Raw genomic sequence first — 13,592 nt, forward strand, 5'->3', positions numbered from 1 at the left:
TCATCAATTTATTTTGGTTTGATTTTTAGTATTTTTCAAAAATGTAATTGAACCAAACTGACCGATTTAATTACATTTGATTTGTTTTGATAGATTGATTTACATCACTCTTTTTTTTTTCAAACATTTATTTAAGTTGTGTAATCTTCACGATTATGTTTTTCAATATATTTTCTATTAATATTTTTTTAAATAACTTTTTTTTTCATATAATTTTTTTCATCTATTTTATGTTCTATTTTTTAAATAAGTTTTTTTTTAAATAAGTTTCAAGTCGTACTCAATTCATATAAAAAAAATAAATAAAACACAATAATAAGAATAAAAGGTTATTTTACATATAAATTGACTTGTTTCACATTAAAATTATTTTGTAATAAAATTAAAGGAAATTTCTGATGACATGAGTGGTGTTTCTGTGACGATGCTTAGTATGAGTTACAATACTTATAGTGTTCATGCTAAGTGTGCTGACATGAGTGACGTTTGCCGGAAGTGTGGAGAGAATAGCTTTCATTTTTGTTTTAGGGTCTCTAAGCCATCACGTAGACACAACCAAAAACACCGCCTCCAATTTTACTGGCCAGACTAAATTATCTGAAATATTTTCATTAGCTACATAACACTTTGTAATTTTCATTTTTTTAACTGAAAAAACAGTCACTTTAAACTAGTCAAAATTACTTTGAAAAACACTTAAATTTACTTTAAGAAACATGTCAATATCGCAAATAAGTTTGGCTCATCCAATACATTCAATTCACTTTCTATATGACAAAAATTTATCCTCATTCTTCTGCAAAATTTGAATAAGGTTAATCATACACTGAAGATAAATTGCTGCTTATATAGTATAATTTATCTAGTTCTAAAGTGATGGAACCAAGAGACTTTCCTATTGCACAATTTTGGCCATATTCAACATTAAATCCCTCAAATCCACATCATTACAATTTTATAAACATGAATACTTCGGAGATTTGCGTATCGTTAACCACCACTTGTGTAATTTTTTGGTCATAATGTAAGTTATCACATATCAGAGACAGACCAAAGATAAGCCTCTTTGTCTTTAGCTTGTCTCTCATTTGTTCTCTTGAACATTCCCTTCTCGAATCCTATAAGCATGGAAAGAGCTTAAGTCAGTAACTTGGAACAGTTTTCCAATATTTCTATGAGAAATGTAAATATAAAACACAGGTTTAAAAAATAGTGCTAATATGAAACTAACCATTACTACGATCAACGCCATCCCAATGTCGTCCCGGCCTAATCCCATAGCGATTTGGAGCAGCATCTAAACCCCTCTTCAACCAGCTGTGATCTGGAATATCTTGAGGGACAACAAAACCAGATGCCCTCATTTTATCACTATCCCCCAAGTTCGGCAGAACAGGCTCTGGATATTTCTTCTGCACAAATGATAATTGACACGAAAAAAAAAAATAGTCATCAGAACAGATCAAACTCTTTCATTGTAAGTGGCCAGCAGTAATAGTTGCATTACATTACCTTTACAAGATGTGCCATAGGATCACCCCATCTTATCCTCTCCTTCAACGATTTGTCAAGCTCGGGATCATCTCTAAAAGAAAACAACAAATGCAATATAAGAGATAGGGACAAAAGAATGAAAAAGAAATCTTCAAAGACAAAAGAACAAATTTAAGACAGTCCACAATACTACTTCCTTTCTGTATACCTGGTCCGCGCAAAAGGTTTTTCCTTCTCGACTTCTAATTCCTTTTGCTTAGCCTCAGCTTCCCGCTTTTGAGCCAATCCCTTTCCCCATTCTATTTCAATCTCCTAAAAACCAAGAAAGTAACCAATAAGTCAACTTGCCATTTTTCTTAGGAAAACATAAGTAACATCAATGTTAACGCATCTATACAAATAACTTGCATACATCAGTTACAGCATAGGAACAAAATGACTAAACAAATATAGATGTTTTCTTATCCTCTAGATGCAACTATCTTTCATTTCAGCATTAATAAAATCATCTTTCAGCAAACACATGCGTACATGGAAAAGCTAACTTATTTTATATCTCAAATTCACCATCTACCGCTAAATATTTGGATTAAAAAAAGAGAATTTAAGAGATTTAAAGTGAAAGAAAATGGTTGATGTTGCCATATTTGATTAAAATTTAATAGAGACTATAAACACTGGAGAATGTAATTAAGCCAAGAACATTCATATTTTGCACCTATATAATATGCAGCCCATAGCATATAGAAAGCTACAACCATATAAGAAACACAGTATACACAAAATATGCAGTACCCAGCATACCTTGGGCTTCTCTTCTACTTTCTGTTTTGACTTTAAGTATTCCTCTTTGGTAATGCGTACTCCTGCAAAATTCAGATTGATTCAATAATTCAAGTTATTGCAAAATTCAGCTTGACCAAAAGAAAAGGTGTGCGTATATTTTTACTGAAACTAAAAATTAACTTGATATAAAAAAGCAAAGGCATCCAGTACATTGGACAGACATAAACTAAAAATTAACATCAACTCATTTACCTTTGTTATCACGAAATACAGGTTCAGCACCGCGCCCACTGATGACAGGGTCCATCTGTTTAAGCCTGCATAAAGGAATAGATATTCAGAACAACATTTTCCTGGGCATATTAGCAATATTATATAGATAAAGCTATTCTGGAACCTCTACTTAATATCTTAAGATTTAGAAGAATTAGTTCTTGACATGTATATTTTTATTGGCTTTGTATTTCTTGATTAATGAATTATAATATTCATATTTGAACAGAAAAAAATTAGGATTAGTACATGCCACAATAAACCAGTTATAAACAACTAACAAGAAAAGGAAATAAACTTTATAAATGAATTACATATTGGAAATGTGATTGCTTCATAATTAGTCTATATGTTTTGAAAATAGAATAGAAAACACATTGCAAACTTGTCTTAAGTTTAGCAATCCCTATAAGTATGGAATTTAATTGTGTATTCTGCAAATTGTAAATAGAAATTGATGACTCGTGAGACTTAGCAAGGATTACTCTCAAGTCATTCACGCCAGAAAAACTCTTATTCAAATGTCTACAGCAGATAGAACCTAGGTTGTCAATAGCGGCGCTATAGCGGTGTAGCGTAGCGGTTGAGGACCTCGCCGCGACGCTTTTTGGCTGCTAACCGCTATATGAAATAGCGGAAATAGCGGCCGCGATTTGTGGAGGCGCAGCGGTGGAATAGAGGCGCAATAGTGGTTCTGTAGCGCTTTACAAACCGCTATTGTGAAGATGAGGTCAATACTGTAATTTTGATTTTTTTTAAGAGAAAATTTGTATTTTTCCCTTTTATTTCACTAATATAAAAGCTAAAAGTGAGACATTTGGTCATTTACATTCTCTCTCTTCACTTAAATTAGCAATCGTTCTCGAAGATTGATGTGATTTAGTCATTTTGTTTACGTTTAAAATTTGATTTATTCATTTTGAGTACATTCCTAATTTGAGTCATTATGTTTGGTTTATGTGTGTTGCAACTTTTGTTTTTAAGTCATTATGTATGTTGTAGGAACCTATTTTTAGTTTTTATGTATGTTGTTGGAACCTATTTTAGTATTTATGTTTTCATATTAGGTATTTACCTTGATTTTTAAAAGTTCACAATAGCGGTCATCCCGCTATCCGCTATGCCGCTATAGCATTTGGGAGGTCCGGCGCTACGCGCCGCTATCTGAGATTAACAACCTAGGATAGAACTAACTCAATATTCCATACTACCATAACCACCTAAAAACATGTTTGTTTCACAGGATTATGGCATTAAGTATGAGTATTAAAGAGAATTCATCCAGTACATAAGACTAAGTGCTTTTGAAAAAATCATAAAATAATTGAACATTTCCTTACCTCAACAAATCATCCTTCTTCTTTCTGTCGATCTCTTTTCTGATATCTTTACCAGAAATCAAACCTGTTTTTCTTTCATTAACAGATCCTGGAACGGATAGCTCCTTCGCATTCTTCCTTGGTGGAGAGAGGTCACGATCAAAAGATGGATGTGAACCACGATGAGAAACATCAGATAAATTTGATCTTGCACCGCTAGGCTGGCGTTTCCTCGGTGGTGAAAGATCAGATGACACCGATCCATGTAAAGTATCTTGAGATGGAGAATCATGTCGAACACGTCTCGGTGGAGAAAGATCTTCCAAATCAGAAGTATCATATTTTCTTCTCCCATTGTTTTCAAATGTTTGACGACTACTACGGCGAGGAGGGGAAATATCTGGACTCGGATTAGAAACATGTTTTCGTCGAGGAGGTGACATGTCATTATCCCTTTGTTTACGAGGAGGAGAAATATCTGGACTCGGATTAGAAACATGTTTCCGTCGAGGAGGTGACATGTCACTATCCCTTTGTTTACGAGGAGGAGATAAATCAGGGCTCGGTCCCTCAGAAAGTTCACGCTCTGAGTCACGCTCAGGTGATGGAGTGTCATTGCGCTTCAACTGCTGCCGCGAAGGAGATAAATCAGCATCCATTCGATTAGAGTCACTAAGATTCTCAGATTTAGAAGAAAGTGGAATCCAACCACTTCCATCCTCAGATATATCATGGTAAGCTCGTCTGGCCTTCAGCTGCTCAAGCCTCTTCATTCGCTTTACTTCAATGTCTTCATCAACTATTGGCTTCTCCCCATCTACATTGACAAATAAAATAAGGTTATTGTGAATTAATAGCACACTACAATATAAAACTTCCTTTAAAAAATATATATATATAGATTTCTATATTATTTACCTGACAAGTTCTCATCGTTTTCTTCGACCAGATCTACGGGTTTCTGCCAAGCTGGATCTTCATCCACAACTAACAAACCAGTTGCTTGCGGTTGATTTTTCCTCTTTCTCTTCTTCTTTTTCTTGTCTTCTTCAGGGTTACTCTCGTATCGCTTTAGATAATCCTTCAACGAGTTAGATCCCATTGTTTAAGCCACCAATTTCTACACTTCAACCTTAGTACTTACCTACCATAATGTTTAAGTTCTATTAGGTGATGCTTAAAAGACACATAAATGAGTTCATAGCAAAAATTTAGTACAAAAATTGATGGTTTCAATTCAATTTAAGTGGAATGAATTATACCTCTGAAACAAATGCCTCGTTTTTCAGGATAGCAGAAGAATGTATATTATGCAGTGTAGTAGCTCTAACTATACAACGTGTAACACATCAAATAAGAACGAAACTCAAGTGCTGATAGAAAATTAATAAGGGAGTGAAATTTAAATACCTAGAGGTTTAGGGTTCTTACCAGAGAGATTGAAAAGGGATTGGTGCGACCCTGGAATCGAAGGACGGCCCAAAGCGGAGGACGACGGCGAGATTGGTGCGGTGGTAAGTGAAGGACGACGGCGAGATTGAAGCGTTAGGTTATCGGAATGGCAGGAAATCGTGTTTTGTTTAGGATTTTAGAAATAAAATATAAAAAACATTAAAGAATAATAGTAAAAATAATATAAGAGAGAGTAAAAAAATAAAGGGGCATCTCATATTCTCATTACATACTTCTTCTTACTTGACCATGTTTTAGGATTCAATCAATTGTTTCTAAATAATTGACTTTTGTTATATTTTTATCCGTTACTTTTTAATTTAATTGTCGCATTTTGACTTTTCACACGTACTAATAAAATTAATAATAGTTGCTATTTTTTAAGCTATAATTTTTTTCGTCTATAATATCCTTAATTTTTAATCATTTCAATATACTTTTTTCTTTCATATTAATAATTAGTTAGCAGTAATTTTGACAAAACTATAATGATTACTACATTAAAATTTAAAAGTGACAATTAAATTGAAACAAATTTTTTACAAAAGGGACACTTATAAAGGAACGGAGGGAGTAATTTTTTTAAAATGAGGACAACCCAAGCCCAAAGAGAAGAAAAAATTAGGGAAATTCATATTCTATCTCATGTTCTTCCTGCTTTTCTGCCGCGTTACGTGAAATTTCTAAAATATCTCTCAAAATTGGAAGTATATTTTCGGTGTGCACTAGAAACTGATAAAGTATATATTGGAATCAGAAATACATTTTTCGATTTTGAACCAGAGATATAACTACGGTTTTGTGCCATACATAGACTAGAAAACATATCAATAAATAACATCATTGTGACAAACTAAAAATAGGAACCATAACATAAACATATAAAATACATTAAGGATTTTAACACAAAGCAAACATTACAAATCAACGTCCACATGGACGTTGCAACATCATGATAATATCACCGACCGATCTTGAAATAGTCGCATCTAGCTCGATCAGAACTTTCTCCTGAAAACTGGTATAAGTATTCCATATAGCCTGCATATCAGCGTTGTTATTCAACTCACAGTTGATGAACACAAGCTTCCCATCTGTGTCAATAGATGGCAAGCGGTACTCGATCTTCCCAACTTTGCGATTGTTGCCATACGATACAAGTTCCTGCAATGTTAGACGCACTTCTTCAATTGGGGTGTGCATGGTGAGCTTAAATTCCCGTGATGGTGTGGCGTCGGTAAAGTGGACAACTCCAACATGCCATTCGATGTTCATTTTCATGTTCATTTCTGGATTTTGGTGTTGTGTTTAGAATAAATATGGCAAATGAGGTTATTTATAGTAGTTAGTTTGTTGAACTTGTTGTAGTCTTGAATCCTTTCAATAAATTGGTCTGGCCAGGTCTCGGACGAGACTGTGAAATGAATCGCCCACTCCGATGATGTAGGTGGTATAGGGCAACCCTATTTCAAATACACTTAAACAAAATGCCGCGGATTTGAAACCCACCCGACATATATGATACGATCACTGGGGTTTGGTGTTGGAGCAGAGCGCAGAGGGAAAAAAGTCTTAGAGAAACCGTATCTCATAAGATTAATACACACCTTCTCATACACACTTGCTATTAGATTACCCATATCTGGGAAACACATCCACTTATCCTCCGGTGTGAATCCACTTTTGTAGATGCACTTACTATCACATTCCATGCATCCATAATTTTCTCCACAATAACGTCCGTCTTGACCAGTTTTCCATCTTCACATGCAATCTGTTTTGTCTCCACCGCGGGTTTAACCCGACCTTTCACATTTTTAGTAATATGATACTTACAAAGTAAGGCGTAAGAAGTCAAAAATACAGTTGCAACCGAATTCATTAATGTTGTATCTCGGTCGACGTAACACCAACAATTTCCAACAAGGGAAGCCTGTACTTGTTGGTCTTATACATTGAATCAAATATGAGCACGATGAGAAACGTATTGAACAATTTAATGGAGTCGGGATGAGTCCAATAAATATCTCTATTGTAACCCCATCATCACCTCGTCAGTGCCTACAAACATAATTGTTTTCATCAAGAAGTTCCATGAGGTGTTGCATCTCGGTTCGATCCCCCCTAAGCGCTAATTTGGATTGATAACGCCTATTGTAAACTTGCTTGATATTTGATGTATTCCCGGGTCTTTTACGCTTCAAGGTTGCAAGAATGTTTTTGGGCGGTACTAAGCTCAAAGTCATGTCAGAAACACATGTCTTCTCATCTGGAAGAAGTCGGCTTGCAATTGGATGACCAGCCAACTTTTGACATAGATCATAGTTGTGCAAACCACATATCACATTAAATTTCCATTTGTTATTTGCCAAAAGATAACCACACAATCTAAATGGGCATTCACATTTTCTTGAACCGGTGTCGTCGCGTTTCAATTTTTGGATACGACGGATATATTTCCCACTTCTTTCGCATGTCAAAGTCACAAATTCATTTATTCTAAATGTATCATAATCGTACCTTCCAATTACAACACCAAATCCTAGTTTTGTAGCCTCTGTACGAATCCAATGCAACATGTCGTCACGTAATTCAAACTCTTCTCCATTTTGAAAATGCTCGCGAATATCTACCACCTTTGCTACGACAAGAGATACGAGTGGTGAAACAACTTAAGATACGTTAAGTTTAGGAATGTTATCTGGATGTGCCATACCTAATGTAATAGAGAACATAATTATCAATTATGCTGGAAAAATAAAAACATGCTGAAATCGGAAATATACCCTCAGTTTAGTTCAACTGTAAACCGGAAATATATCTCCGGTTGTCGCGTGACTTATTTTTGAGTTTAAAAACATCATAATGTATGGTATGGGGATTGAATAGATTAACTTTAGCTTAAATTCCACTTCCTTGAGCTCCTTTTGATATGATGAACCATAAAAATGAAGATTTATAGTGAAAAAATGGATTGAGTATGGAAGGGTTTTTTAGAGGTTTAATGGAAAGTTGAAGAAATGGTGTGATCAAAAGGTGACCTATATATACTGCTAGATTTGAAACTATCTTTTATGATTTCTAAATACATGCTCGACACATATCCTTGTTACATGGATTCGAGGTTGATGGCTTGCTTCCACGTGTTTTCGACTTATCTCTTCGTAAGTGAAATAACTGCTTCATAGTCAAAATTTGTAGTTGTTGGTTGATGACACTCCGTTATTGCATATATTTCGTCGAAGAATTGGAGAAAAACAAGTCAAAGATGAGCAAAAATGAAATATAATCACCAAAGAATGATGCAAAAATCACTAAGTGCGAAGAAATGTGACTTAGAGAAAATTGGCTGAAAAAGGAAGAAAAAAATAGCAAAAATTCTGAAAAAATTACGCTGGCCATCGTGAGCTGAAAAAGTTGCATCACGCGCGATGTGCCTTTTCTTGACCTTTTATTGACGTGTTTTGGTTGTTTGTGAATGTTTTAAAAGGGGAAGTTTGACATCTTTTCAAGTTTTGCGAATTTTAACCATAAGTGACAAAATTAAGTACCAAAAACGGATTTTTAGTGAGCATTAGAATTCATTAGAGGCCAGACCTTCAAGAATTCTCTTATGTAATCTTCATCTATTTGTTTGGTATTTTAATTGTATCAGTATGAGTAATTAAACACTTTTTGGTTAGGTTTTGTGTGATGAACTTATTTTGAATCTATTGGGACATATGTCTCATTTGATGTTGCATAAATTATCATACTTATATTTCTATTTAATTGTCTCTTTTGCTTAATGTGTATTATTTGAGATACTTGTTAATATGATTATGGACGTATAGGGATTACTGACCCTTAGCCTATGCGTATGAATTAGGGCAATTATTATACTTACGTCGGTTGAATAGGGATATGAGACCTCTAGTAGGGGCATTATAACTAACGCACTAGATTATCGTCTGATTTCACTTACGCTGGTTGAATATGGATAAGAGACCTCTAGTAGAAATTAGTGAGTTATAGATCAAGAGATTGAGTATAACGGGCTTGTTAATTTGTCGTGGAAATATAACAACGTTTTATTCAGATGATGCATTAGACATTAACAGAGGAGAAATAAGGGATTTTAGGCAAAACCTGACTGCTTTCTCATTATTTTCGAAATAACTTTTATTTTCTCGCAAGCAAACCCAAAAAACTCCCCAATTGTTACTTTCTAAACATTGCACAATATTTGTCTGATTAAATAGCAGTCAATGTGGATACAATCTTATTTATTATTTCGACACTATTGGTACACTTGTCGAGAAGTCATCGTTGGTGTGGAAATCACCACAAAAAATACGCTAAGTCCTTGAGAGCGCAAAATAGTAGGTCGACTTCGACTGACAATGATTGACTACCATATTAAGTTTTTCATTATAAAGTGGTCTTTAAATCTATACCCCACTTTCAATTACAAAAGTTTCAGCTAACAACGCCATAGACTTCTCTTGGTCCGAATTATTTCCGACCCAACCTCTCTCCTAGTTAAGATTCCTTATCCATCATTTGATTGAAGGAGTGAAAATAACTTTAAAAAAAAAATCAAATGATTTGACTATTTTTCTTGTTCTCATGCTTATAGCACAATAGAAAAATATAAATATATATATATAGACTCATTAGAAACAATTGGCGGCTATGATAAGAAAATTAGTTACTCAAATTACAATTAAACTCACAATACTTATTATTTTTTATTTTGAAATAGAAGATTATAAAAAATAATTCTTCAATTGCAATTGAAAATTTTCTTATGTAATACCATTGACAACTCTATTACCTATCTAAGTTATCCTAAAGTTATGGTTTACAAAAGAAAGTGTTGAGTTGAATAACACCATAGTTAGTTCCTCATAGATTTATCTGCACAAAGAACATCTTCAATCCAAGCAACAATATTGAATGCTAATCCTTCTAACACTCTTGAATAGCTTTCTAGTATTGCTTTCCCTACATCCTGCAAAACATGAATTTCATGCTTAGTCCTTAACCTCACAATATGAATATGAATATATGCATAACCAACAAAACTTACTTGATTGTATTGAATCTTGCATGTGTCCAAAGATGTTTGTGAGAGTTCAGGATATCTTTGTTTCAAGAAAAACAACAAAGTCTCGGCTCTTTCGGCTAAGACAAAGTTTTTGTCATTTTGATCAGTGTCAGCCATATGAGCTTTTACTTTGTTCCATGATGATTTCGAATGGCTTAAGCAAGCTTTTCGTCTCCATGTGTACATCGAAGATTCAACTCTATCCGCTAGTTCAAGTGCTTCGTGTTCGGTACTTATTTTGAGACAGTCGAGAAGGTTTCCAGGGGAAAACTTGTCCGTAGAATGCATGTACCGATAAATCGTGTCCCCGAGACTCGATCTTCCGCTCTAAAAATAATTCATGTTTTCAAAGAGAAAAAAGTCAGAAGAAAATGAAGTGTTAAAGATAGTTCACGAACTGAACTGAGCCAGCTCGGATCAGTTCGTGAACTATCATTGCAACGCGTGTTAACCAATGAGGACTAACCTTAGGAAGATTTGCCATGTATGTTTCTGGAATATCCATCTCAGCTAGAACACTGCTATTTATTGCCATAGCTGCTTTATGAATTTGATTAGCACAATCTCGTTTCTCAATCAAATGCTTCCTCGACTTATCAGAGATGCCGCCGGTGTGGACACAAGGAACTGGCAACCACCATTTCTCGTCTTTTCTTTGAGCAATGATCCGAAACGAGCCTGCATTCGAATGCGAACCCGCATTCGAATGCGAGCCTGCGTTTGAATGCGAACTGCGGTTTGAGTTTCCTGATATGCTCCCTTGTTCTGCATACCAGAATTCAGTATCCTGGAAACTATCAAATATTTCCTGTAAAAAAAGAAGCATTCTTGTGTTGTAAGGCACATAACCTTTGTGGATGAAAACAATGTTTTCACATTCAAGAATGGCAATTGAAGTTTATCTTACTATGAGCATTGTGTCAAGCTTCTGTAGAGCTGGAAGGTTGATATAAATATCTGACCTTGGTCTACTTGTCATCATCTGAAATTTGAACACTATGAGATTAGTGTTTTGCAGCGTTGCGAAATTTGAACAAATTGCTATTGTTATGTGATATAAAGTGTTGTCAAATAGCGGCTATAGTAGAGTTATAGCATTGCATTGTATTACTCACAATTTAACCATGAAAAAACGAATAGAGGTCCTATTTAACCATGGTATAACCACGACGCACATTTACGAAGCCTTATTTAGCCACGGTTTAACTGTGAAAATTTATAAGCCTGTACGATAGTCTATCTTATGTACCCTCAAAGACGACCATGTTGCTAAATAGTGGACATAACAACGCTATACCAGTGTAACGTAGCGGAATTTGAACAAATCACCTAACGAAATACACAACAAGCCTCATTAAGATTTAGAAATAGTTTACCTCTATAATTGTGCCATCATCCAAGTATTGTGCAGTTGGTGCAAATTCTACTATGTAATCACAAACAGACATAAGACAATTCATTTCTCTTTTCCACATAGCTTTCTTCTCAGGCTTTAGAGGCTCCAATTTCAAATTATGTCCAAACACAGTTGCTGCAAATTCCCAATCCAACTATATTATATAAACAAACAAACACGTTGCGAGTATACAATCATTCTCTTCCCTAAACGCGTTAAGCGTTGTCACTATAGTCCCTGAACATATCAAATTTGCATACGTTTTGTAATTTTGATACATTCAGAGACTACCGTGACCGCGTCTAAAAAATTTACCATAGAGATTGGTGATGGAATTTGATATTGTAACTGCAGTGCAAACACCTTTACCACCACCAGACATATCTTCCCCCAAAAGCAGCTTAGAAAATCTTTCCTTCATCATTTCAAGCTCTGCAAACATCCATAATTTTGATCAAAGTTATGTTTGAATTAAGCACTTATATGATAATCACTTATCCTATAAGCACTTATATTTTATCCAATTGAACCTATTCACACACAAAAAATGCACAAAAAAACTACATAATCATGTACTTTACAAACTGCAAACCAACCTGATTCCAACATATCCAAATCATCAGATTTACCATCCAATGAATGTTTTCTCTGCTTCATCCCCAATCTCGAAAGAACAGCTCCATGTTTCGCACTCATCCACGGCGAAGGCGAAGGGTCACTACCATAACTATTATCATCAACAGTCTCAGATAAAATCGAAACCTCAGAATTAGTCCTACAATACGCGAACGAATCTCCGCTGAACGGCGAGTACTCAGGAGTTTCACTGACTGAATGATCATTTTGATCCACAGAAGAAGTTGAGTCGAAATTCGAAGAATTATCCATTTTAGCTAATGCACAATTTTCCAACACCTACATATGTATATAAAATCCGTGTCACAAGAAAAGACAGATCAAAAGAAAAAGGTGAGAAACTTGAATATGTTGTTGTGTGACAAAAAAGCAAAAGCTGTGAAAGAATGTTCCTGCTACTGAAACATGAAATTATTTGAGAACTTTCCAACACTTAACAACAACAAAAAAAACTGTTAGTGATTTCCATTTCCAAAACTTGAAATATACAACGGTAAGAAAAACTGAAAAGAGTGAAAAAGCAACGGTCCCAATAATATACATATATGTTACCTTTTTTGTTTGATTTGAATTTGAAACTGTAACTTTAGATAAACATGATTTGAAACAGTTCCCTCCTTAGCTTTTTGTGCCTATGCTAAAAGAAAAAGAAACAAGAGAAGAAAACTAAAAGAGAAGAAAATTTTGTTTGGAGAACATGAAGACAACAACTTCATCACATTCATTACCTTTCCTATTATAATAATATGTCATTAAGATGTAAAATCTTTTTTCATTAATATCTATAATTTTTTGTTGGGTCCGAAGACGAAATAGTAATAACCATTAAAATATAGACTCATAACGGTGAGTATCAGGATTTTTTTTTTTAAATTTTGATATCTAGTTTTGTGACCGACTAATTCAAAAGAATCAACTCTACCGTTTACTAATAGGGGCTCAGTTTAAAGTCAGAATAAAATTATGTATAGACTGTTCCAATCGTGAGTATCAGAATTTGAACTCTGATGACGATATTCAACCTAATAATATCGAATTTTGGCGGCTGTTATTTTTTTTAGTTGGTGAAGAATTTAATACAACTTGGCTGTAGAGTAGCTGGTGTATAATTGAATCACATGTGAACAATAAATCAGTTTTTGTTGAT

General features: G+C 34.5%; 3 protein-coding genes across 4 annotated transcripts; all 3 read right to left on the minus strand.

Moving 5' to 3' along the window:
• Nucleotides 1-723: 723 nt before the first annotated feature.
• Nucleotides 724-5,494, minus strand: LOC131616634 (uncharacterized). Of its 2 annotated transcripts, XM_058888012.1 has the most exons (10): nt 5,304-5,493; nt 5,135-5,202; nt 4,791-5,016; nt 3,894-4,689; nt 2,533-2,597; nt 2,299-2,360; nt 1,703-1,806; nt 1,513-1,585; nt 1,232-1,412; nt 724-1,118 (listed from the first exon to the last, which is right to left on the minus strand). In XM_058888012.1, the coding sequence occupies exons 3-10, from the start codon at nt 4,972-4,974 to the stop codon at nt 1,033-1,035; spliced, it is 1,551 nt and encodes a 516-aa protein (XP_058743995.1). In that variant the 5' UTR covers nt 4,975-5,016; nt 5,135-5,202; nt 5,304-5,493; the 3' UTR covers nt 724-1,032. The 2 variants fall into 2 exon arrangements, with proteins under 2 accessions (XP_058743995.1, XP_058743996.1); XM_058888013.1 differs by lacking the exon at nt 5,135-5,202 and having other exon boundaries at nt 5,304-5,494.
• Nucleotides 5,495-6,951: 1,457 nt separating this feature from the next.
• Nucleotides 6,952-7,903, minus strand: LOC131620019 (uncharacterized). Its single transcript, XM_058891046.1, has 2 exons — nt 7,390-7,903; nt 6,952-7,271 (listed from the first exon to the last, which is right to left on the minus strand). Exons 1-2 carry the CDS (start codon nt 7,901-7,903, stop codon nt 6,952-6,954), a joined length of 834 nt encoding a protein of 277 aa, XP_058747029.1.
• A 2,061-nt stretch (nt 7,904-9,964) lies between these two features.
• On the minus strand, nt 9,965-12,959 carry LOC131618329 (rop guanine nucleotide exchange factor 3-like). Its single transcript, XM_058889574.1, has 7 exons — nt 12,406-12,959; nt 12,125-12,241; nt 11,790-11,944; nt 11,321-11,395; nt 10,880-11,221; nt 10,396-10,740; nt 9,965-10,317 (listed from the first exon to the last, which is right to left on the minus strand). Exons 1-7 carry the CDS (start codon nt 12,695-12,697, stop codon nt 10,204-10,206), a joined length of 1,440 nt encoding a protein of 479 aa, XP_058745557.1. The 5' UTR covers nt 12,698-12,959; the 3' UTR covers nt 9,965-10,203.
• Nucleotides 12,960-13,592: the final 633 nt, after the last annotated feature.

The sequence above is a fragment of the Vicia villosa genome, linkage group LG7 (assembly GCF_029867415.1).
Source record: "Vicia villosa cultivar HV-30 ecotype Madison, WI linkage group LG7, Vvil1.0, whole genome shotgun sequence".
Lineage (NCBI taxonomy): Eukaryota > Viridiplantae > Streptophyta > Magnoliopsida > Fabales > Fabaceae > Vicia > Vicia villosa.

What these genes read in the sequence shown, in the direction of transcription:
- LOC131616634 (XM_058888013.1), bottom strand. Translation starts at nt 4,974, where the DNA reads ATGGGATCTAACTCGTTGAAGGATTATCTAAAGCGATACGAGAGTAAC. An exon ending in AAACGATGAGAACTTGTCAG is followed by an intron (nt 4,690 to 4,790) that starts GTAAATAATATA and finishes TTGTCAATGTAG; the next exon opens with ATGGGGAGAAGCCAATAGTT. An exon ending in CTATGGCACATCTTGTAAAG is followed by an intron (nt 1,413 to 1,512) that starts GTAATGTAATGC and finishes TCATTTGTGCAG; the next exon opens with AAGAAATATCCAGAGCCTGT.
- LOC131620019 (XM_058891046.1), bottom strand. Translation starts at nt 7,903, where the DNA reads ATGTTGCATTGGATTCGTACAGAGGCTACAAAACTAGGATTTGGTGTT. An exon ending in TGATGAAAACAATTATGTTT is followed by an intron (nt 7,272 to 7,389) that starts GTAGGCACTGAC and finishes TCAATGTATAAG; the next exon opens with ACCAACAAGTACAGGCTTCC.
- LOC131618329 (XM_058889574.1), bottom strand. Translation starts at nt 12,697, where the DNA reads ATGGATAATTCTTCGAATTTCGACTCAACTTCTTCTGTGGATCAAAAT. An exon ending in TTCCATCACCAATCTCTATG is followed by an intron (nt 11,945 to 12,124) that starts GTAAATTTTTTA and finishes GGGAATTTGCAG; the next exon opens with CAACTGTGTTTGGACATAAT. An exon ending in AGCTTGACACAATGCTCATA is followed by an intron (nt 11,222 to 11,320) that starts GTAAGATAAACT and finishes CTTTTTTTACAG; the next exon opens with GAAATATTTGATAGTTTCCA.